Source organism: Micropterus dolomieu, linkage group LG14 (genome assembly GCF_021292245.1).
Source record: "Micropterus dolomieu isolate WLL.071019.BEF.003 ecotype Adirondacks linkage group LG14, ASM2129224v1, whole genome shotgun sequence".
Taxonomy (NCBI): domain Eukaryota; kingdom Metazoa; phylum Chordata; class Actinopteri; order Centrarchiformes; family Centrarchidae; genus Micropterus; species Micropterus dolomieu.
The window spans coordinates 20,736,414-20,762,770 of record NC_060163.1 but is presented as its reverse complement, the minus strand read 5'-3'; the positions used below and the strand labels follow the sequence as shown (position 1 = coordinate 20,762,770).

The 26,357-nt window shown below is 40.5% G+C and overlaps 1 protein-coding gene across 9 annotated transcripts in view; it reads right to left on the bottom strand.

Moving 5' to 3' along the window:
• The window catches only part of sdk2b (sidekick cell adhesion molecule 2b), a 266,687-nt gene that overhangs the window by 68,570 nt on the left and 171,760 nt on the right, over positions 1-26,357 (bottom strand). For all 9 annotated transcript variants that reach the window (XR_006828236.1, XM_046069903.1, XM_046069906.1 and 6 more), the window contains one exon: positions 6,411-6,570. Coding sequence is in view for 8 of the 9 variants with exons in the window: in XM_046069903.1 (XP_045925859.1) it covers positions 6,411-6,570 (160 nt within the window). In the remaining variant the exon portion in view is untranslated. The remainder of the gene's footprint in view (positions 1-6,410; positions 6,571-26,357) is intronic.

Here is a 26,357-nt window from a genome sequence, read left to right as displayed (position 1 = left end):
GGGGGGGGGGGGGGGGGGGGGGGGGGGGGGGGGGGGGGGGGGGGGTCTGTTTGAATCAGAGAGAAGCCTGCAGACACAAGCACCCCTGCCAGCCCCCTTTGAATGTAGGTCAGCACTAAACGTTTGGGAACCTCACCAGAATGTTTCTGTCATACCATATCAGACTGTAGGCACAACATTATGCAAAACCATACCATACTGTGTTGACACAGCCATAAGTATGATACTCCTAACAGTTGAAGGAAACATTAAATACACACATTATACATGCTGGTGAACAGTACATCCTTAAGTATTCACAGCATCAGAGAAAAATTCCTTAATGTGAACGGCTGAACATTCTGTCCAAATGTAATCAGATGTCCTTGTTTTTATACCGAAGTGTTTCATAAGGCTGTGGATCACCCATTAGAAAAAATGGCCGTACCCGCCCTTACACAAACTCATTAAGACAAACATACACAAACACAGTCAATGTGTGCATAATAAAACAAATGCTGTTGTTTTTTCTCTCTCACTTGAACTTTCTGACTCACTCTGCAACAGAAAACAAGGTGTGAGCGAGTGCAACGGTGGAGAGAGAAAGGTGATAAAAAAAATCTATTGTCTCTGGGGGTGGATGAGAATGCCAGGGAGATAGAAAATGGACGTTTTTTAGTTACAGAGGGAAATCCATTAAGGTCATACAGAGAGAAATGCTGCCTGGCTGGCTCTGTCCAAGCCCTGCTGGTCCCTGACATGATGCAATTCAAGTACAGACCCAAGTGCAGGCAAGTTTTCTGCCTGTAACTGGATGTTACTGCTACTCTTTCTTGTTCGCAAGAATATTGCTGATCTTATTAGGACTAATAGTGACAAAATGAGCAAGGACAACAAAATCAAATTTTTCAAATAATCTGATTGAATCAATCAATTAGTTGAAACACAGTTGAATAATACATGATGAATTTGTGTTGCTTGTGTATTGGAAAGTCTGTCAGCATTCTGCAAAAGTCAACCTATCCATTTTTTTCCTAGAAAATGATAGAACATGACTATAAACATATACGCAGGCAGTTTTTCAAGGATACTTTCATCCAGTGAATTTGCTCTACATGATATTTATTTTATTAACTTATATTATCCACAATGTAAAGAGTATTGACAGCGTCATGGCAAGGCCTTTAAGAGATGGAATTAGAGCAGATGTGGAGGAAATGGATATAGATTAAGTAGATAAAGAGTGTTACAAATTGGCTCAACAAAAATTATTTATTTGAATTTAACTTAAGTTAATTCAAAATTATTGGATGCTTTGTTTAGTCTGATTTTAATCAACAAGCACCTTAACCCTCCTCCTGATCTATACATACACATAGGACATACAGCTGGTTGCAACTTGCTAACAAGCTTACTGTTTTGTCTGTGTGTTTAAGTTATTTACGGACAATACAAAAAGAAATATACAAAATGAAGACATTTTAACAGTCTCTAATTTGGTTCGGGAGGACTCTGCTCTTTGAGGATTTTGGGATTGTTGATGACAAATTACTGTTCATGGCAGCCAAAATCAGATGAAAATAATGGTGGTTTTTGCTTTCAACATAATTTGATTTCTATTCTTGCTGTGATTATAAAAAACATCATTACCAATTGTAACCAGTAAACATTCAGAAAAAAAATCAATAAACAGAACAAGGGAACAATACAGAATACTGTGTTTAAAGTTAAGTTATATTTATTCATTAAATTAAATGATTTGAAACTCAATCATGTGTATCACATCATCAGAATATTTGTTGGTGTGTGGGGTCTAAAAGCAGATATCCTTTTGCACACACAAACACACAGAGGGCTACTTTGCCCCCTGCTTCCCTTCATCTCCATCTAGTTAGCAAGCTGAGCTCGTCATCTTGTCCCCCAGACATGGAATAATATTGCATTGAACTTGTGTTAATTTGTTCAGAGCCACCATGAAATTATATCTGTTAAAAAAACTATGGATGCTTGGTGGTAGTTTACGTATGAGTGGATTAAACTGAGGCAGACATGATGAACAACGAGGGAGGATGAAAGAGAGATCAAGAGTGTGGAAAGAGGTGGTAAGATGGAGTTATTTTCAGGAAATACATGACTGCAATTTAACCTAGCTGTATATATCTACCTATAGTTCATGTCTAACACTTGAAAACATGTATGACTGGCCTATTTCACACCATTTTGCAGTGACCAGCCATTACTGGAGAGACTGAAGTGACACGCTAATATGATAGCTGTCAAAATGTTAATCTCATTTTCTTTTGGGGCGGAGTTTTTTGTGTCTTAATTGGGAAAGGCAGAGTTGACCAAGAAAGCACTTCTTTTGTTGCGACTGTATTGTTGGGAAAACACATTTTCACTCCTCTTAATTGTCAATAAGGGACAGTAAGTACACAGAGATGGAAAATCAATCTGCATGAACTCCTGCTGTGACAGTTGATTAGATTACATCTACTTTTTCCCTGTGTCCTTGAAGACTTTTTTTTCATTACAATATGAAAATTGTGGAAAGTTTACTATTCCCTAAGGAAACAGAGGCCACACTCCACCAACCCAGCCAAGAACCAATTGACAAACAAAAATGACTCTTGAGGTTTGATTAATTATTAACTCATTTAATTAAGTTTCTGGGTTAATTGGCAGACTGGTGGCGTGCCAGGTAAACGCCCTTGAGGTTTTGGTCATGTGATAGGAAGCTGTGGTGCTATGCTGTGTATTTATAGACCAATTGATCTACCAAAGCATTGTGTGCTGGAGAATCCACTGGCTGATGGGTTCAAAACCCCTTAATTGTACTGGATATAATCTTCAATCTTAATTAACTTGAATTTTAATTTGGAGATAAATCTGTTAAATGATTATTTGGGAACAAAGAAAGCAGGTTTCTTGCAAATGGTGTGGCTGGTTGGCATCCCAATACTATGCAGGTGATGTTGCTGTTATGTGACAGCAGTCAATGCTGAGCCTGTTTAGTCCCAAGTGTGGCCCTCCCCGCAGCAGATCTTTGAAACTCTGCCACTCTCTTACCTCTTCCAGCAATCTCTCTCTCTCTCACACACACACACACCTAAATGTTGAATAGTAATGCAAGCACAGACACACCTTGCAGTATTGATCGGCTGCCAGATGACACAAGGTCAAGTCACATGGTGTCGATATTTAAAGTAGCACTCAACACTGGGGACCTCTACCGTAACCTTATTAATATGGGGGTCTGCTCTGCTCAAATACTCTCCTGGCACAGAGAAAGGCCAAGTTGAAGAATGAGGAGGACTGCATTAAGACTCACAAACAACACACAATAATACCCTTTCACATGCAAAAAGTTTCCGAACTACACAGAGAAATGAATGGATACACTGTATGTTAACGGATGCTGCACTTGCCCTCTGAGATAGCATCTTTACTTCCTTTATGTGAGTATTGTCATTGTGTATTTCCTGTTGAAAAGATGTTAGGGTGGTGCATAACACAGTGATGGTTTATTCTAAAATGTAAACCAATGGGATCTGAGTTAATAACATAAAGACTGTTTGATTTGATACAAGAAATTTGATAGTGTTTAGGTTTATGTCTTTTTGTGTTTCACTATTAATAATACCCACAGTTCACTTTATTCCAACAGCAACAGGGTATGTTGCAGCATGCGCCAGTCGAGGCAATCCAATCTTGCCTAGCCAACTTAGCTGACACAATAATAAGAGAATTACGAGGCTGCTGCCTCTGAAATTTGGTCCTGCCTCCAACTTTCAACAAAACTCTTCTAATCTATTTTCTAACAAGCGTTGCACTTTGTGCCATTTCTGTCACTGCGATTGCTGCATTACGCTGATGTGGTGACGCTGTATTGTAGTCAGCACAGTGCAGCAGGAAAGACGCTGCCAAAACTTCCAAAGAGGAAGAAAAGAGCTGTCTGATTGGCTGAACTTCAGGGCGTTGGGCGCGACAGTGTTCCTGCTGGTAATGTGTTTTTTATATCGCCAGCAGACGTTTAAAAATGCAGTTGCAAATGGCAGCCTGTGTTTGTGAATGCTGTCCTATGCGCCTCTACATGTGAGTGAATGCCATATATATATATGTGTCACTTTAAGCAGCTAATTCTACCTGAACATCATGCCTGAGCACTGCAAAACAAGTGTGTTTTCAAGAAAATGTCACATTTGCTGCAAATCTGTGTCCATTTCTCTTAAATCAAGTCTTAAATCATGCTTTTATACAGTATGCACTCACATGCAGAATCTTGCGCAGCTTTGTGCCTGACTACTTGTTTAATCACCCATTCTATCGCTTAATCACTCAACCAATAACACAGTCAAAGGGGCCCTGAGGCTCCAACAGTTAGGTGTTATTCTCAAGTACAGTCCATTCTGATCAATTGTTATAGCATCTGTGTGTCACTTGCCCTTCCTACCCCCCTGTTCCCACTCTGGTCTTATCTGTCTCCAGAGATTGTCAGGGGAAAAGCCCAACTCCATCAACAAGGCTGATGCTGCTTGTATGTTCCCCCTCTGCTGTTTTCAGATACGCACTCTTTCACATATTAACACAACAGTTCAGCAAAGATCAGCAAAGCGTGTGTCAACAACTTTCCTTTGAATCCTCTAGTGCTTCATTTACACTGCTGTATCCACACACACATGCACACAGAAACACTGTGGTGGTGCAGACACACTGCTCTCTGAGATAAGAGCGATGTTTGCCATATTACAGATCTTCCAGTTACCATTAAAGACGGTTTATCGCCTGCCCTAACTCTCATTCACGCCTTTTGCTTGTGTGCTGTCTCTCTAGAGAGAGTGATGGAGGTCAAAGAGCCACAAGAGGAAAGGAAAAAGCCAGGAACAAATAAGACATAGAAAGAGAAACAAAACAGCAATAGCTATTTCTTTTGGGGTGGCTGTGGCTCAGAAGGTAGAGCTGGTCTAACACTAATCAAAAGTTAGGTAGTTCGTTCCCCCGCTTTTCTTGTCTGCTAGTCTTGTCTTTGGGCAAGATACTGAACATCAAATTGCTCCCAATGGCTGTGCTGTGAGAGTGTACGTGAAAATATTAGTGTCTGTTTCTGATGAGCAGTTGGCACTTCGCATAGCATTATTGTGTGAACGGGGTGAATGTGACATGTATTGTAAAGTGCTTTGAGTGGTTGGAAGACTACAGAGATGCTATATAAGTACAGTGCATTTACTATTTTATTTAGTAGGCTATTCCATTATGAAACTATAACTGGCTGTGTTTAAAAAATGTACATGCAGAATACTATCCTGCCCTACAGGGACCAATAGCAATAACTACAAGAAAGGTAAATATAAAGAAAAGGGGTTTGAGCCTTAACTTTGCCTTAATTTTACATGTCTATGTTTTTAGGCAGCATATTTTCTCTAAAAATAAATTTTACAAAACATCTACGAAATTCTGATATTATGCCTTTGGACAATCTGAATAGAATGCACATATTTCTGGTCCATTAGAACTCAAATTTTTTTTGATGTTACATTTAGGTGTAGAGTGTTCAAGCATGTCCTAGTAGTTGCTTTTAAGACTGCTGTCCATATATACTTATATTCAGGGTACAGAATACTAGTATAATAAATAATAATTTGTGTGTTTAAATATGTCATTTCAAGGTAGCCACCAAATCACCAAAATTTCATACTGTAGGAAAATGTGAGACAATTTTGCTTTAGCTAAGGCTACCTCACCAGCTAGTTTTACCTCGAGGATTTGTTTGTATATTTCAAATCAAGTTCAAATCTTAATAAAAAATGCTGCATGAACATTAAAGACTTATTTGTCTCTGCACATTCAGGCCATAATAAAGTCAGATTGCAGTAATTGCTATGCCGCAGTTTGGCAAGGATTTTAGCTAGTTTAGTCTAAAATGTCAAAAAGAGAGATACTGGTATGAGCAACATTTTAAATACAAATATGCATACTGCATTTTGGCTTTGTAATTGTACTGGTGCAAATTTGGCAGCTTTCTGACCAAATTAAATTTCATGTCCCATATCAGTATTAGAACAGACCGACACATACGGGTACTTTGTAACATAGAATAGAAAACTGAAGATCCTATAGATGTCAGTGCAATTTGACATGTGTTCGGATTACAATTTTGACAAGCTTGTATGCATTCATTCTGTGTTAAACAAACCTTTTTTCTATCGTCAGTCACCGGCATCATTTTGCTATTTACCACACAGCCAGTGATTCACATTCTTCTTTGTTCCACAACAGTTTTCTGCATTTTCCTGTTTCTCTTGTTATGTGAAATGTAATTCTTTCCCGCAAAAGTGAGTGCGGCATTGGCACTTGATGACTCGATGCTTGCCTGGTCTATACATCCCTTTCACTTTTTATTCTCTCCTCTTTCTTAATCCAATTTTTGTCCTTACCTGTACTCCAGTGAGAAGCGGGTCAGCTCTGTGCTGTTGTGGATCCATTTGAACTCCAGTGGCCAGCTTCCCTCAGCCATACAGGTGAGAACCAGCCTGTTACGTTCCAGATGGAGTTGGCTACGCACCGGCTCTGTCTTGAAGTAGGGAGGCACATCATCTGCAAAGAATAAAGAACAGTTTGGAATTTAACTTTTGCATTTTTTAATGAGACATCTTGCTGCTAAACCAAGCCAACTGAAAATACCTCAAAAGCATCCGAATAAAGAACGCCCACTCTTAAATCCAACACACATCCATGAACCTGAAGGCACAAATGTGCACATGGAAATAAAGACTAAAAGAATGAATAAGCGTAAGCTTTATGGATAAGGGAGAGAAAAGCTAATTTATTTTATGTGAACTTATCTTTCCTCCTGATAAGTAGACATAGATGAGGAACAGACATCTAGTTGTCAAACTACTGAAAAAAAAACAACATTTGAATGGGAAGACTTCAACAAAGAGGCAACTGCAATTGATGCTTGTATTTATCTGACTGTAACAGATTGTAGATGGTCAGATGCTAGGATCTCACCTAAGAGAAAGCAAACTCTGCTGTGTTTGATTATCACTGGCATGTAAACACCAAGCTGCCACACTCCAGATGGAAAACCCCTTTTGAACGTGTCCCATTTGGAGTTCCCTAATCTCATGTGAGGCGCTTTTGCTTGTGTTGGGTGATCTTAACTTGCTCTGGGAGTGTCAGTGATGTCTAGCTAACAGGGAAGAGGAAGCAGAGGCATCAAGTCATGAAGGATTTCTCCTGCAGCTCCTGCTCAACATATTGTGTGTCAGTAACTCATTGGCACAGCATACCACTTTCCTCCAAGCTAGACAGAGCAGACAGGAGAGAAGTAAGGCTGAGGAGGAGGCATGAAATCTTTTCACCATTCGTTTGCCTCCACTCCGTTTCGCTTTGTCTTTCACTCTTTCTGTGTTTCTTGCACACGCTCTGTTGAGTGTGAAGGAATGGATTGAGGAAGACCAGTAAGAACCGCTTCACAGGGTGATGCACATACTGAACATGGCAACAGACACACTGATTTTTATGTCTCAATCATGAAGCCTCACACACAAACTGTCAAGGTCCCTTGTGGTTCTAATATCTCACCCTTGATAAATGACGCAAAAATGGAGAGCTTACTTCATAATCATTGTAAATATAGAACACATTAATTGGATGGTTGAATAATATAATTATCAAATTGACTGATAATCAGGCTTTGAAATTAAACTGTCAAAATGATCTATAGTGCTGATATTTTGTTCTTCAATTTTGCCTCGACAAATCCACTGGAGGTAGACTGATAAGAGGAGGAATAAGGAAGAAAATAGGGGATGGAAGTAAAATAGAGTGAGAGACCAAAGATGATTTACAAGCTTTTCATGTTCACTCACAGATTCAGATTTACCACTGAGGTTTCTGAAAGTATACACTTAATTTGATGAAAAGATTTCTTTTGAGGTTACACTACTAGTATAGTGTGACGCATAGTATCTTATCATGGTGGTAACACAACGTGGTAAATCATCCTAATTTCCAGTTATAAATGCTCTAATTTGAACATATTAGTCATCAACTAATACATTCTTTTTTATTCTGTTGTTTGTTCTGTAATATTTAATCTACTCTCATGGGTTAACATCTCTCAGTAACATCTCTCAGTATAATGTAATACAGTTCAACAGCACCACTGACTACAGCCTCCAGAATGATCATAAAGTTGAATCAACACCTATCTAAAACAATTACAATAAAACTGAACATCATATCCTTCATGAAGGTTGGATTTATTGTATAAAACAGCGTTCGTTTTAGGTAGGCGTTTTTAATAAGCCAGGGAACTGACTGTATAGTTATACTACGTATTGAGGATTTAAATGTTATTTTAAGTTAGGTTGAGGAAAAATATGTCAAACTCAAAAGCAGAAATTCCTTTGCATTTACAAAACAGAAACGCAGAGATATAAAACACTGTCCACATAATGAGGAAAATCAAGAGAAATTACAAGTATATAAACATTACTTGTTTGCATGTCAAAAGTGTATGAACAATCTTCATAAGTTGATAATTAATATTCGTAAATTCTAGCACCTTCTTGATGCATATTTATAAACAGCACTTTGGTCTGACTTTTGAGAACCTGAGTGCGGTGCCCGCCAGTAGGCTGTCATGGATAAATATTTATAACAAAACCAAGAAGACAGAGGAGACTCAATAAAGCACCACGCAGTATTGATCTGTCAGATTCAACTCACTACCTAGCATTTTCAAGTTTGAAATTGTGCCCCTTGCCATCCTAACTGCGGTGTGTTCTGTTAAAATCTGATCCTTTAAGCTCGACAAACATGAAGAAAGTCTCCGCACAGCATAAAGCATAAAAAGCAGAGCCAAAATACATACACAGCTAATCAGAAAGTCGCACTGCGAAGTGAAGTCTCCGTCAGTGCAAAGAAAGAACACACAATGAACCAGAAGAAAAAACAAAACTTAGGTTAAGTGATATTAGAAATGAATGACTGGAAATGATATATGAGAGAGCAGTATGGCAGACATAGGGCTTAACAGATGTAAAATAGAGATAACATGTAAAAGACTGAGGTTCCATTAGAGTTGGAGTGCCTGGGCATCTCCCAAAACAGTGTGGGTTAATTTCATGCCTAGTCCAGAAAAAGATAGGCTGCAAAAATGAGGGTGATTGAGATGTGAAATTGTGATTTGAGATGGCCGAGACTAATTGTTCCCCGGCGATGTAAGCTTTGCTTTTATCTACGATGGAGAGATAAAACAGAATAAGCGTGGAGGCAGAAGAAAGACGGTGGCAGGGAAAGAGTGGAAAAAGACAGACAGTGATGCAGTGAGATGGGGAGAGGGGAATGCAAACAAAATGTGTCAAGCAGGCGTACCGTAGCATCTATACACAGATACTCACTCACCCACAGGAAGGTGTGAGGCCAAAGCAAACATTGATCACTGATGAGCATCTCCAGTAGTCCCTCTCATTAGGAAATTCATGAGAGCTCATCAGTGATATCTAACCGTGGATCACACGCAGTAGGAGAAAAACATTTTGGGGACATGCACTAACATAATGGCTTAGGGCTGCAACAAATTATTATTTTCATTAATGATTAATATGCCAATTATTTTTTTCATTAATAAATTAATTACTTATTCTATAAAAGTGAAAACACTGGAAAAACTACTACTACTACTAATAATAAAAACAACAATGGGTCAAATCCATATATTCCAAGGGTCCTGTGTTTCCATATTGTCCAGCTCTGTTCCCTTAATAGAACACGTGAGACACACTTTACATCGGTCTTCCTAGCTAGTTACACATATTTAATAATATCATAATATAATTTCAAATTATTGTTTGAAAGAGGAGACTCATACAATCAAAATAAGTCACAAGTAAACTTGTGAAATAATGTTGTACCATTCCTTCTTGTTCTGTTGTTCTTTTGTTCTGAGTTGGACGAGCCTTGTGTCAAGTTTTGAGCAAGTGTATGTATGTAATTTCAACATACTGACCCAGGGAAACATTTTTTTCAACACACTGATCCACTGAACATTTGACATATGAAAAAAACATTATTAAGAACATAAAACCCTTTGAAAGGTAGTCATATTATGAGGGTATTGGGCTGGTGAACATAGGTCCCTGGGAGCACCAGTCAAATGACTATACACCCAGTGATGAACCCATGGAGAATTATCACAAAACAAAGCAGTGTCCCTCAGCTCTGCAGAGCTTTTTAGCTTCTTTCAGCTTGCTGGTGAACATAGTGGAGCATAGCATAGCAGACACATGAACAGACCTCGTACAGTGATAAAACACAACATAAAACATTACATCTTACAACAAGTGCACTAATAACTAGCTTAATGCCAGCAAAAAATAAAACACTCTGTGACGCGAGAGGTCTCCAGTAACTTAAACTGAGTTTCGACCAAAGGAACTATACCCCAGAACTAGGAACACTATAAAGATCCTGGACCTACATTTAGACACTGGTCCCTCTGGTGGAAACGCAGTGAGTTCCTCCAGAGGAACCAGGGTCTAAATGTAGTTCCAGGATCTTAATTTTACCCCCCAAAAAGTCCCTGCTCGGGGGGGTAGTACTTTCCGAAAGTACCGGTACACTAAGACACACATCCCCGCGCAGCCCTCGAGAGCCGGGTCAGAATGACCTGCCTTTCCTCTATACAAACGAAAAGCTAAAACGAAAAGAAACACACACACACACACACACACACACACACACACACAAACTAAAGTACGTATCATGTAAAACTTTTATTAATAATCTCGTTATGATATAATAGTACTAATAAAAGAAAAGGTTTACCCGACAGACCTGGTCTACAATAACCAAGGGAAAAAGAAGATATTTGTGGGGAAACAAAAAAAAAAAATAAAGCTGCAAGTAGCATTGAGCTCTGCCGGTGCGGCTGTGAATTTGCTACACGCTTCGCACGCTGCATGAAGGTGTTATATGTCACTTCCTGTGTCCCCTTTGTGGCGCTACATAGCACTTGGCGCTATGACTATAAATGTATATTGGCATGTAGATGTGTTCAGGGCGGGACAGTTATCAAGCACGTAAAGTTTTGTTCAGATGTGAGCATGTACACTGAAGTTACAACAACTTCCTGTGTCATGGCAAAGAGTTGATCTTTGACGCCACGCCGCGGACACCCCGATTGACGAAAACTCACAGATAGCACAACTTTTCATCGGTCAGGTCGTGCTCGACCTGACTGAGGGACTGCCCGGTCCCCGCAACATAACCTGCGACAACTTCTTCACTTCCTACAAGCTCGGACAGCAGCTCCTCAAGAGGAACCTGACCATGCTTGGAACAGTCAGAAAGAACAAACCCGAGCCTCCGCCTGCGTTGCTCGTCACCAAGGGCAGAGCATTGTTTCTTCAAAGTTCGCCTTCATGGGCACCACCTCTCTAGTCTCTTATGTGCCCAATAAAAATAAGAATGTGCTGCTGATGAGCATGCTGCCTCCGCCTACGCAGTTCCAAGCCAGCAAGAGGTAGAGGTGTCAGATATACCATCCGAAGAAGGACAGCAAAGCGCACACTGTCTGCCACGGGTGCATGAAATATGTCTGCAAAAGCTGCGTGCTCCGTACTGTCCAGAGTGTGATTACATGCGCGGGTAGTAATCATGGGGACATTATGGCCCGGAGGACACAGAATGTGTACACAACAGTATCAGGGTGTTGTGGTGGTTGAGCAGGTTGGACCCAAACGCAGGACAGAGCAAGAGCAGAGCAAGCGAGTGCAGTTCAAAGAAGGTTTAATTCCAACAAACAAAAGCAAGCACACTGACAACGGAGTGGCGGATACCATAATCCAAAATAACAGAGTCCAAATAAACAGGTGATCCAACAGAAATCCAAATCCGGGGAAACAAGGTGACACGACTAGTAACGCTGGCTGGCAGGACAACACACAGCAACATGGGACAGAGCGTCTACACACTACAATGACCGGACCAAGACTGAGGTAAACAAACAAACAATATATACACACAGGGTTACCGAGCTGGGAGGAGACACACAGGTGAGGGACATGAGGCTGACGAGACACAGGCAGACAGAGAGATAACTGGGGGAACAGACGGAACACTTAACAGGCAGACATGGGGCAAAATAACAACCAAAGAAAAACACAGACCAGGAGTAAACACTTAAGACATGAACTGATGTACAGGACGAAAAACTAAGACACAGAACTTGGAAATAAGATACGAGACAAGACAGATATTAAGTAACTTAAAGATGCAGATTAATAATAATAATCACAGGACTAAGAACTAACTAAACAAGACTACACAGAAAAACACAGAACCAAAAACGGACTTAAACATGAAAGACATGAACACAAAACCACACTCCTAACACAGTAAGGCATGGTCTGTTTTTCATGGTCAAGCAAAGCCTATAGTTTTTCATTATATTCCAATCAAATCTGAAGTTCATTTATAAATTTTGCTCATGGATAGTGGTTACAAATAATGATGCCTGTGCATCGCTTTGTATGGCATATAGGCCTATAGCCTACATGAGCTGGTTAATTTGCCTAATCTTCGCAGGTCTTTAGACCACAGTGGAAACACACACAACAGTAGGCTGAAGGAACCTTTTTAGTTCCTTGAAAAGAGATCTGGGGACTTAAAAGTCCAGTACTTTTGGTCGAAAAGCGGCTTTAGCTAGCTTACATGCGACCAAGTTAGCCAGTAGTCAAAGTCAAAAGGCACACTTTTTTTGTAATGAACAACAATGAAGTAGTACAAATTATTAACAACATGTATTTAAAGTTCAGAGTGATTTTTACATGGCAGTTACATTAAATCCCCCCCCTACTGTAGCCATGAGGCATTACCAGCAGATTGACGCACAATTAACCCACACAGACGACAGATCAGCCTTTTGCATCACTGGATACATACCCTTTAAACGTACTAGCTATTAGCTACATAACTGCAACAACAATAAACTATTTGTCCTAAAAAAGAAATACTGTAATAACATGCAAGTATGAAATCATCTTTTCTGAAACTTCAGTCATTTTTATTCCCAGGGAATTATTCTTGTCACACAACCAGAAGGAGTTTTAATGTCTAACATGAAGTTGACACTTCTGAGGGAATTATGATTGAGGGAATCAGAAGGAGATGGGAAATTGAGAATTGAATCTCCTATAGACACATACCACCCATTGCAGATTTGACCATCACATAACTGCAGCGCATACTGTAAACTACAAATAACCATTGGTAAATGAGGCTTAGGTAACATACTGTATCACCTGTCACCTATGCCACTGCCATGACATGAAAAGCAGTCACACCCACAGTGACCAATTAATTCTTATGCACTTCCAATTCATGTGAACACAAAATCAAACCCAACCCTACTTAAGCTTCCACAATGCGACTGTGTGCTTTCTGTGCAATACAAAGCAATTATTGTGTGATAGGGGCCCCTCATTTGCATACAGCACAGCTCATGCCAGAGGATGCTCCCTGGAGCCACAGCCCAGGTCGACTCAAAGCTGGGGCATGTTAGTATGTGTCTGTGTGTGTGTGTGTGTACGTGCAGGTTAGTGTGTCAGACAGCCGCTCACAACCCAGTCTGAAGCACACAGTCAATTAAATCAGCTCTCTCATTAATGAGAACAGTGCCAGGTACAAATGCCTGCCCTGGGGTGAGAATTCATAATTGAGAAGAACTTGGAGAATTCATTTCTAAAATAACAAGAGCTATAGTAGGGGACATTTCTTCTATTTTCCTCCAAATACTGCTTAAAAAGATCTAAACAACCCTTTAAATTCTTCTTACCACCATCATCATCACCATCTTTAGGCTCTACTGTCACACATAATGGAAATATATATATATACATATTTTTCAAATACTGCACACAAGAAGCTTGGAACATGTTTCAATGAAAATAATTAAGGAAACTATACTTCAATCATGTTACTACAGCATTTGAACCATGAAATCTTCACTTTCATATGTTCAGTGTTGCTTTCGGACTTGGTGGTGATTCATTTTAGATGACTGATTTATGGTATTTTTGCATGATAATGTACTATGACCTCGGAAAAAGGTTGTTTTACTTAGGATCATCTCTGGATTTCCTTTCATGATGCACAAAAACACATTGGAATGAAGGTAATGCAGGCTGAATAGTAGGCATGCTGAAATAATTTCACCAGTGTTTCTTGTCCATTATCATGGACATATACTCTTATAATTTTCATATAAATGCACCTAGGTTCTTCTCAATATAAACACTCGCCAGCTCGGCAGATGACAGTTTTCTGAGCTTTAGTGAGCCTAATGCAAACCATATGGCTGGTTTTTGCACAGATAAGTCAGGCAGTTGATGCAGACACAGGCTACTTTCCAGTTCCCAGAAAGCGGTGGTGCTTTGGTGGCAGCCATGAGTAGCAACCTCCCTCCTAGCTCAATCCTCAGGGGCCCGGTGCTCCCAGACACAGCATACATATTTCAGCTGCAGCCTAGGGGCCCCACACATACAGACAAACACACACACGCACACCGGTGTATGATTATACTTTTTACACTTTATCAAAACTTACTCAATGGTGTTGGCAGCCACAGCCAACTAGACATTTACCCTTAATGTGTAATGAATGTGTTTGGATTTGAATGAGTGTTTATATGTATGTGGATGTCTGTTTGGATCTACATGTGATTTGTTAATGTCTACATGCTTTGTGCGTATGTGTCATTTTTAGATGGCAGGTGTCTGGATGTGTGTGTTTGTGATGGTGATGAGGATGGAGGTTTGCTGGTGGTCTAACTGAGCTGCTAATGGCCCCGCTGGGTGTGAAAATCTGTTCTACTGTCTGTCTTTATTTAGCACACTGGTCTGGTCCTCTTGCTGAGTGTGTTCGTGTGTGCATCTGTGTGTATGCAGGACTGAAAATGGAGGAGCTCCAAAATGTGCTAGTGTATGTATATCAGCACAGAACGGTAGAGTTTGTGTGTGCATCTGCATGTGTGTGTGTGTAAGAGTGGTTTGGCAGACATGTGTGTGTGTGTGTGTGTGTGTGTTTGTGCTGACTGATATGTTACTCATCCCTATGAGACACTCAAACCACGGCCAGCTGCTGATTTCCACTAGCCTGTGTCCATGCACAGGACACACATATATGGCACACATATTATACAGAACCAATCAGCTGTTCACTATTCTGTTCACACACATTGTAACGCATGCATACACATCCATGTGCCCAAACACATATCTTGTCCTAGCACACAGCATTTGGCACGTCTCCATGCATATTACTGATGGCCTTTTTTGTTCCATTCATGGCTCAGTGACGCCTCCTCCTCCTCGCCTGCAGCACTGCATTTCCCATGAGGCGATGCTGCCAGCCACTCTGTACTCTTGCAAGTCTTCCAGTGCTGCAGGTCCAAAGACCCCTGCTCTGTCATGGAGACTGACTCTCAGTGGGCAGGAGAATATGACCCGGCAGAGGTCAGATGTTCATTACTGAGTATTTTTTATTCATTTGCCATTCGTATTTATTAATTTTTTGGTATAAGATTTTAAATGGTGATATTTCAGCTTGTAATACATGCCACATCCAACATACATTAGATATGATCTTGCCATGGTGTTGATATTTCCATTCTTGTCGTTCTTGGATGCTGACATCATATTTCTATCCTCTACTTTGTTCTCATCTCCTCAGGTGTAGGGATAAGACAGCAGTGTCTGACCACAATCAATCAGAGTAGCTCAAACATTAAAAGTGTCTACCTCTTTAAACAGCCTGGGCAAAGAGGGACGGCAGTCATAAATCTATGAGCTAACCTTTAGCAACGACAGGCTAAGCCCTCAGCTTGCATGCTTACCTTTATCACTTACCCTACAGCAATCCTTCCCCCACCTCCAATAATGACTTGCAAAGCTAGACTAAGCAGCTAATGCTGTGAAACAGAGGTACACAAAGAAAAAAGTTTTAATACACAGGTGTGGGAAAGATTATGTAGTATAAAAATGAAAGAAAATAAGATTTAATTTATTCCGATACATGGTTCTCCATTGCTGTTACTTTTGTGTAATTGCCTTTCTTCCACACGCAAATTTGTGTGCGCATGTGTTAAGAAATGTGTGTGTGTGTCTGGTTTAATTTCCCACAAGATCCAGAAAGAAAAATCTCCTTAGTACTGGAGTGTGGAGCACAGTACACTGAGCGTATTATGCTATTATGTTTATGGAGGCAAATCAATTCAGTATTATGGGACACAATAAAGCTGAGGAGCATCTCATGTGTCAGGATCATATGGCTGAAAATCCTGCAGGAAACATCGCTGCAGATATCCTTTGCTATGCTCCACTGAGGTCCTTGTACACTAAAACAGGCAGGATTTAAACCCCTATCTTCTATTCAAAATTAAATGCACTGTTAGATTTATATTAAATTTATGTCAGAAGATATTTTTACATCAGGTAAAGTAAATACTTGGTAATTTTAAAATAGTAAAACTGTAAGAGGAATGTTAGGCTTTACTATATGGTGTTATGAAAGCCTTAGACTCTTGCTTAGATACAAACAGTGCTGTATAAGAACATAAGTGCAGTCAGAGGAAATAAATGAACAAACACGCAGTCGACACACACACAACTATACGAAACAGTGTGCATCAGTGACCTGACTAACCCACGGCTCAGGGATGGGGTGTTTCTGCAGTCCACCCCTGGCCTGCTGAAAAATTAACGCTGTGGAACAATGTTCTTCAGTGCTCAATAATGTATGGGCAGGTTACAGCAGGGGAATCATAGACAGAGGAAGAGAAAAGAGGTGCCTACTTTTCCTATCCTTCACTTCCTCCGTAGACTACAGCGACTGGAGTCAGCGGACATGCATGCAAGCACATACACACACAGACACACATATACACACATATACACACACAGGTGTTGTAAACAAGGTGTTTGCCAGCGTGTCAGTTGAACTTCATAATTGCCCATGTGTGCACCACTGCTTATCGAGCTAAGTTTATAGTTCAATGTGAGAATAAAAGTGTTGCTCATGTGATGATGACACAAAATAACACATTTCTCACTCGTCACCAATAATAAAAATTTCAGTCAGTCAAATGACGTGGAACGGAATTTATTATTATCGGAAGCCAATATTATTGGTGCATACTCTCCGCAAATACAACACAATTTGAAGAGATGCCAAATAGCTATTCCCCTGTGAAATCCACTAGACTCCCTTGACAAAAAAAAGTAGTATTACCTCTCTAGTGTACTGCTGCCTCGATCGGTTAGTTTATGTCATTGTGTGACTTTGTTGTTTTTAACGCTTTAAAACACCAAAGTCACACAATAACACAAACAAACAAAAACAACAACCGACCGAGGAAGAGGTAGACAAGCAACTCCTGTATTTTGTGAGGTAAAATAACTATTCATCGTCGAGGGAGTCTGGTGGCTTGGATGAGAGCAATATGGCGACTGTTTCTAGTTAAAAACTCTTCAAAAAAAGGTATATCAGACCCACAATTTCAGACAATCTGTCAGACACACAATAATCTGAGCTTTTTTAGTGGCAAAAACAAGCACTTCAGTGGACATAATTTGACGGGGCGCAATTGTCCGCAAGGATTGCGTTGAAGCTCTGTTTCGCTCCTGCTCGCTGCAGTGTGATTGCTCAATACTGGACCAATTTCAAAAACTGTCATCCCAATTAGTCACACAGACACAAAAACATGGGAAAATAAGGTCCAGGTTAAAAGAAACCGTAGTTACCCTTTAATCAGTGCCTAATGGTGGATGCAGCGGTGTTGCACCAGCAGAACAAGAGCAGGCAGAGTGGGCATTGCCTTGTTGCAAAGGGTGTTTGATATATACTGCACAGACAACTCCAGCTGTCTGACTCAAATGGCTTTCCACATAAAAGTTCAAAGGATGGAATACCTAATGTTGAAACAAAGTTATTAAGATTGGTGCTTCATATCCAGTAATACAATTTCGTCATCAACTATGGCAGTGGTTTGTAGTAATCAATATGCCTCCTTCGAATATCATGCTGTCTTGGTGTCCGCTCCGGTAAAGCTCTCTGCGATTGTCATCTTCTGTCCACCAGGACAAGTGGGTAACTTTGTGGACGAGCTAGACACACTGCTGTCTTCAATCCCAGATCATGAGCGTCCGTTACTTGTCCTCGAAGACATGAACATTCACCTGGAAAAACTCAGACTTCCTGTCTCTGATTCAGTCATGGGTTCTCAGCCCCCTGACCCACAAAGCTGCTTTTCATTCAGTTCACGGTATGCCTACAGGAACAGCCCATTGTTCAAGCACCGTTTGTCTCACACCGCCGCAACCTCCGTAACCTGTCTCCCACTCATTTTACCTCAGTGGTAGCATCCGCTCTACCTTCCCTCAGCACATTTTCCTCACTCGAGGTCAATGATGCCGCACAATCTCTTTGCTCTACTCAAGCTCGTGCCTGGATAGCCGTTGTCCTCTATCCAACAAGCCTGCCCGCCCAAACCAGTCCCATCCATGGCTAACTGATACCATCCGTGGGCTCCGTACTGATCTCAGAACCGCTGAAAGAAAATGGTGAAAAACCAAACACCCTGCCGACCTTAAGGGCTACCAACTGCTCCTATCCTCCTTCTCAAAAAGCATCAGTGCTGCCAAAACTGCATTCTATAATGACAGAATTAGCAGTGCCACTGACTCAAGGAAATTATTTTCCACTTTTAAAATGCTACTAAATCCACCTCCACCACCCACAAACTTGTCTGCTGATACCTTTGCTGCCTTCTTCACAGGCAAAGTGGCGGCTACAACTAGCCAATTCTCTAAATCTCTCAAAATCAACCATTCTATTCCCGCCCCGGTCAGCTCCCACTGAACATGGCACAGGAAACACGGCACAGGAAAACCTATCATGTAGCAGTCTTTATACATGTCTCCCTCCATCTCCCTTGGGAAATGGCACAAAAGGCTCAACACCAAGGCTAATATGTAGCAGTCCTACTACATCTGTTCCTCTGCCCTCCCAAGTCAATGGCACTTCACTCTCCTCGTTTACTCCTCTCACGGAAAACGAAGTATCAGAACTCCTGCCCCTAGCCGTCCCACTACATGCCCACTGGCCCGATTCCTACAAATCTCCTCCAAGTCAAATCTCCTACTGTGGTCCCGGCAGTCACTTATGTGATAAATACTTCTCTGACTTCAGGAACCTTCCTGACCACTTTCAAAAGGGCTCTGGTTACACCCTTGCTTAAAAAAGCCCTCACTCGACCCAACTCAAGTTGAGAACTATCAGCCAGTTTCTCTTCTACCATTTTTATCCAAAACTATCAAACAGACAGTCTTCAAACAGTTCTCAGAATTCCTCTCACGGAATGACCTCCTAGATCCATATCAGTCTGGTTTTAAGAGTGGCCACTCTACTGAAACGGCTCTTTTGTCTGTAACATAAGCCCGAAGGTCAGCTAAAGCTGCAGTCCAATCCTCGGTTCTTATCCTGCTTGACCTATCAGCTGCCTTTGACACAGTCAATCACATGATCCTCCTATCCGTACTCTCAACAATGGGCATCTCGAGTAAAGCACTCCTGTGGTTCGAATCCTACCTTTTGGGGTGTTCCTACAATGTTTTGTGGCAAGGACAATTATCCTCCTCCCACTGCCTCTCCACAGGGGTACCCCAAGTCTCAGTGCTAGGGCTTCTTCTCTTCTCAGTTTACACCACCTCACTGGGGCCGTTCATTCGCTCGCACGGCTTTTCTTACCACTGCTACGCAGACGATGCGCAACTCTACCTATCCTTCCCACCAGATGACCCTACCGTCTCGCCGTGGATCACAGACTGTCTCTCGGACATATCTGCATGGATGAAGGCTTGCCACCCTCAACTGAACCTCTCTAAGACTGAACTCTTGGTCATTCCAGCCAAGCAATCTATCCACCATAACATCAAACTACAAATTGGCTCCTCAACCATCACTCCAACCAGGGTGGTGAGAAACGTGGGTGTCATGATTGATGACCAGCTGTCCTTTTCAGACCATGTTGCTGCTGTCTCTCGGTCATGCCGCTTTGCTCTATACAACATGAGGAAAATCAAGCCCTACCTCACTCAATATGACACCCAGCTAAAATTAACACCAAGGTTATTTTATTATGAGGCCATGCCACAGCAACAACAGCAAGTGTAAAGAGTAAATAATCATGAAACATAGGAAAAAGATTGACCAGTCATCTAAAAATAAGCCAAATCAACCCTCAATCAAGGTTACTCATCTAAAAAAAAGTTACAATGACATTCCCTGCAGCTGTTTGTCTGTAATATTGTATTGTACTTGGATTGCATGATTTCCATCAGTTCACTTCAGAGGTTTGCTCAGTTATCATGGAGAGAGCTCAATTGTCACCACATTTGGTTGATTACCGGTGGCCATTTGTTGCGGATGAAAGATCCAGAAAAGGCTAGTAAACAGACCTTGTGATAACAAAGGCTAAGAATGAACATTCACTCAAAACACTCAAAAATAATATCTAATCTAATGTGATATAGTCTGCATTGTTTGTAAAACAGGTCTATATTTTCAATTATCATCAGTTGAGAAACACTCAAGTGCCAACATTTTAACTTAAAGTCAGACATGTAATTAATATGGACAAAAAAGTTATATATTGGGCCTTTAAGCCTTCTTTAAGTCTTCTAAAGATGAGTGTGGGTACATTGTCCTGGATATGAATTCATTTAAAAAGAGTACTTACTTTAAAAGAAAAACTTGGGGGATAATTGTCTAAATTGCCACTTAGTGAAGATAATTAGTGCAGGTCAACTCGCACAGCATTAAATAGCTGAGTTTGAAGGAGAGGCCATTATCCAGCATCTCTCCTGATTCAACACTTGTTCACTCTGGAACGGAGAGTGGCAGGAAACAATTCTACTTCATGGCCTTGTTAGAAGGCTTTTAATGTACCAGAATGGACTTTTTAGTCAGTCTTTGTTATTGCAACATAACAGCTGTTTGTTGGATAAAAGGGGGAGTTGAGATGCCTCACTAAATGTCGTTTTCACATTGGTTCCTTTTTGATAATGTTTAATATTTTTGGTCTTATCTTCACGCAAATTGGTGTCTCTGCTCTTTTGGTCTTTTATTCTTGTATGTCTCTTATAACAATGGCACAAAATTCAACATGGATGTCATGAAAGTCATGCAATAATTGATTTTACAGTCATGCAATAATTGATTTTACTGTTTAACTGCTCAATGGACTAATTTCCATCTGTAGTCTCTAAACTGAGGCCCCCAGTAGGTTGACGATGTAAAACATGATAGTCAGTTGTTTTAATGTGTGTGCGCTGATTTTCTGTGTGTGCACGCATGTCCATGTATTTGTATGCTTGTTTGCGTTTATAGAGTAAACATAAGAATGTGCATGCATCCATTAGTCTGCATATACAGCCATGCTTGCTTAAATGCAAACAGCAGGTGCACCTTAAGAAGTGAATATCTTTTCTACACACACACACACACACACACACACACAGCCACTGGGATCTTGACAAAGTCTCCACACAAACATAGGTGCATGCGCAAACACGTTACCCACCTCATCCATCTCATCTCTGTCGGCAGCTTTCTGCTCATCCTGTGACGCTCAAACTGTGACAAAGGCATATACATATAAACAAGGAGACCCCTCCACCTCCCCGTCCCCTTGCGACATACACAAACATACACACGCGTTGTAAGCCCCCACCTCCCCAGGATAAATGTGATCATTGCTCTGTCCCCTTTGTACTCACCTAATGAAGGGCATGTCTAAATAAAGCCAAGGGAATGGATGGGGCTGGTTTGACTGCTCAGCAAGCCAATTAGCTGCGTTTTACCTTCAGCCATACATTTTTCTTTGACCTCCTGCCGTTTTCTCTCACAATAATCTTGGCTGGTTTACCACCTTGCGTTCCTTTCCCCTCTGATTACTTCAACTGAGTACCTATTAATAAGTGTTTGGAGATCCAAAATGGAGCAGCAGGAAGGAACAAGAGTGCAGTAGTTAAGTGCACTAAATGATGGTTTTTGTCAAGCCACGTTCCATGTTTTGCTTTTCTTCATTTTCCTCCATTATATTTCTTGAAAAAAAAAAAAAAACTTTTGTTTATTTTTTACTTATTTGTAGAGGGGTCATCACTTCTGGCCAAGGGCGTGTGTTTAAATATTGGCACAAAAGCGCTGCTGTAGTCTTTCATACTCCAACAGGGGTCAATGTTTGTTCCTTTTGTGTGGCACTTTGTACTATTATATATGGGCACAGAATAAAAGGCCAGGGTCGCTATTCAGAGGAACCATAATCTTTCATTAATGAGCTTTCAAATTAGGTATTATTTTTGATCAGGCCACAGTGTATTGTGTGCATACACCCAGGTCAGAGGAAAGAATGAGAGAAAGTGGACAAAGAATAAAAGAGGAGAATAAAAGGATGGAAGTGGGTTGGAGGAGCACAGCGATGATAAGGCTGGAGGTACAAACACACTCTTTATATGTTATAATAAATAAAACTGTAAAATAAATAAAGTCTAGCCAGAAGCGTTATTGGATGGGTATTAGGGCTGGATATTTTGTTGCAAAGGGGCTCACTGGCAGTGGGCAATGTGTAGGGCTGCTATATACTGTGGCCCATGCCATATTTCTGTTAAATTATTCCCTATACTCTCAAGACAATGTGCCATGGAATATCAAGGTAGCAAACAAGTAGCAAGTAGCAAATTTTTGCTCACAGCATTCATGATTTTTGTAAGTAACATTATGAAGAGTACAAAGTGAAACACTGCAATGAAAGTGTGCAGTTGTGAGTACAAGTGTGTGTAAGTAATGTGTTTACGCACTGGCTTTCTGGTTTTCACTGCACTGAGATTTAGGAGGCCCAGAAGAGGCTGTCAATTGATAATACTTAGGAGCACAGTTCTGATTTTGTGACTAGCTTAATGTCTAACCTGACCTGAACCTTCTAAAAGACAATATTTTCATACATAGATGTCAGAAGTGCATGCACAACAACTTTTGATTCTCTGTTGTTGTTGTTTTTTTGTTCAGTAGAGGCTGAGCTAGAAATTATTTTTCTCAACACAGAAGTTGTAAGGACTGTTTTTTCCCCTACTTTCTGGGAGCAAAAATGGGATTAAAGAGGGGTTGGGGGTTTGGGTTGGTTTAACCAAACTGAATTTCTGTCGGTGGTGATCTCCTGACAAAAAATTTAAGGCCACACTTGATTATGAATGCCACTAAGATCAAGAAACAGAACTGTATTAACATAAGACCACAAAAGAAAAAAGCTGTGAGCATCTATTGGTCACTTTTTATACTGCCATAGTATTTGTTACTTATGAACAGTGCCAGTTTAACTGTTTCCCCCCGATTCCAGTCTTTGTTAAGCTAAGCTAACCTGTGGCTGGCTGCAGCTTCATATTTTACTACAAGAGAGTGAGAGTGGTATCAATCTTCTCAGCTAACTCTCGGCAAGAAATTGTTACACACATTTCCCAAAATGTAAATCCATTTTTTATAATATAAAAAATATAAGGATAAGGATAGCAAACAAACACATGCCTACTGTAAAGCTATGGCTGCATTTAGGTGTCTAATTCAATAATGTTCTCTGCAGCAACACTATACAATACAATAACAATCTTCAAAAGCTGGAGGCAGCCATTTCAGTCTCAGAGAGGTAGCAGCTCTTCTTTTTCCAGTTTACCAAATCATTTTCTCTCCGTCTACTTTCTCCAACCCTCCTGCCCAATCTCTCGCTCTCTCTCTCTCTGTTGACAACTGTGCCATTACGACACATCTCAGGTGACTGACAGCTTCCTCAAATGGAAGCGTATTGGCAGTGCTGTGATTGACAGGTTTGCCTCCCACCTCTGTAACCATGTCTGCCATTGTTTGATGAGCATCTGTCTAAAAGTGGACACTCATAACACACACTCAGCCACTCCATTGCTCTTAATGAACTACTCTCTTCCACCACTTTATAGAATAAAAAAAAACTTTTTCCATTCAATATATGTAAGATGCTCTCCAGTTTACAGTGCTCATTTTCCATCACACTGCATAATGTCCCAGCAGTCCAGAAGAAACCACACCAGACCAATCTGGCAAAATTCTGACTAGAGCAAAAAATATATATTGCTGGGTGGCCATATATTTGTTATTTCTTCAATGCGTAAATGATTATAACTGCATTGATGAAACAATTTTGCATATTGTTTTTTTAAATCACACATTTGATTGAACTTTCTCTTGGAACTAGAAATGCATGGCTTTTTATTCTCCCGGGATGAGTTGTGCTTCAAGTATTAAATTTAGTCCTGGAAAAAAAAAACAATGTCTAATTTGTCAGAATCCTAATCTTCCTTAAGCTCATAAAACCACAGAATTCAACAAACATCCCGAATCTGACGGTTAATGCCTATCAGAGAAAGAAATTCTAAAAATAATAATCCTGACATCATTCAAGTAAGCTTTTAGAGTGCGGTATGAAGCTACCATTGGACCAGTTCAGCTGCAGTTCGGTTGCCCTTTTGCTGAATAATTATGCCATATAGTGTTACCAAATTCACACTGGAGTAAAAGTGCTGAGATGATGTCACTGCTGTAGGCCAGTTCAGGTATCACTGAGTGTATGAATGTATGTATGCATACGTAGCATATGCATGTGTAAAGCTCTGAATCCTAATGTGTTAATATCTGAGGAAAGTGAACGTTTTCTTTTCACAGTTACACTAATACATAGGTACAATCTTCTTCTGGTTTTTAATTAATCAAAAAGTCTTAGCACATGTGCTACAGAAAAGTTAATCAAGGCTGTTGTAGGAGGTTATGACTGATAGATTGTGGAAGTGAAAATCCTTACTTCCCATAGCTCCAAAATGTACACCAGTGGGACTTTATTCTTGACGGCTTCAGCAGACACAGCAGACTGGTGATGAATGGGCAGTGGCACTGCATTCAGACAAGTCCTGCAAACCTCTCTGCCTAATGACACTGCAAAGGGGGCCAAGGTTGGACCATCCATCAGAGATCCTGCGCTCATCACTATCAGCGAAAAATCAAACCATCGTCGGGCAATGTGGGGCTTCACCTGTCCTTTACCCATCCCAAACTCTCCATTTTCTGTTATAAGTGACCTGTTGCCCTCACTCTTAAGTTCTCCCTCCATTTTTTTGGTTTTCTTTCACTGTCCCTTCTTCTCTCTACAACTATCTTTCCTGTTACCTGTGTTTAACTCACTTTTCACTTATCCCCATAAATTTACTTTAATCTTTTAAATAAACACCTACCATTTAGATCCAAAGCACCTTACTTTGCTGGTAAAGAAAACCTATGGGTTATTACAACTTGGGATCTTAATTTTGTAGCTCTGACCATCGCTACTATTGGTTATGATAACAATGTGCACACCTAGTTGATTGCTATGATCTCAAAACAAACTTTTTTCACACAACCATTTAACATGTCATAGCAGGAAAGGCACAGGTGCATCTAATAACATTAATGATGAATGCATTTCACTTAGGAGATGCCCTGGTATTGCGTGCGCTGGCTCACTGGAATAGCTTACTGGAACTTAATGGAATTGATCATCATTAATGGTATTAATTCCAGCTATGACAAGTCAGAACGTCTGCTGGGAAAAAAGGTCTATGCAGGGACACTGCTAACTGTCTTCTCTGTCTTCAATTCTAACATGAAATGATACACTTCTCGGGTGACATCAAACTCTGGGTATTGAAAGGAAGTGGGTGTGGCCTGTCCCTAAAAAAAAAACAAAATCAGTATCTCAGAAAATTTGAATATTGTGAAAAGGTTCAATATTGAAGACAGATATATGTATGTATGTATGTATGTATGTATGTATGTATGTATGTATATGTGTATACATATGTGAACACTTGAAATATATCAGTCTGTGTGGAATGAATGTATACATTCATTCCACACAGACTGATATATTTCAAGTGTTCATTCCTGTTAATTTTGATGATTATAACTGACAACTAATGAAAGCCCCAAAATCGGTATCTCAGAAAATTTGAATATTGTGAAAAGGTTCAATATTGAAGACACCTGGTGCCACACTCTAATCAGCTAATTAACTCAAAACACCTTCAAAAGCCTTTAAATGGTCTCTCAGTCTAGTTCTGTAGGCTACACAATCATGGGGAAGACTGCTGACTTGACAGCTGTCCAAAAGACGACCATTGACACCTTGCACAAGGAGGGCAAGACACAAAAGGTCATTGCTAAAGAGGCTGGCTGTTCACAGAGCTCTGTGTCCAAGCACA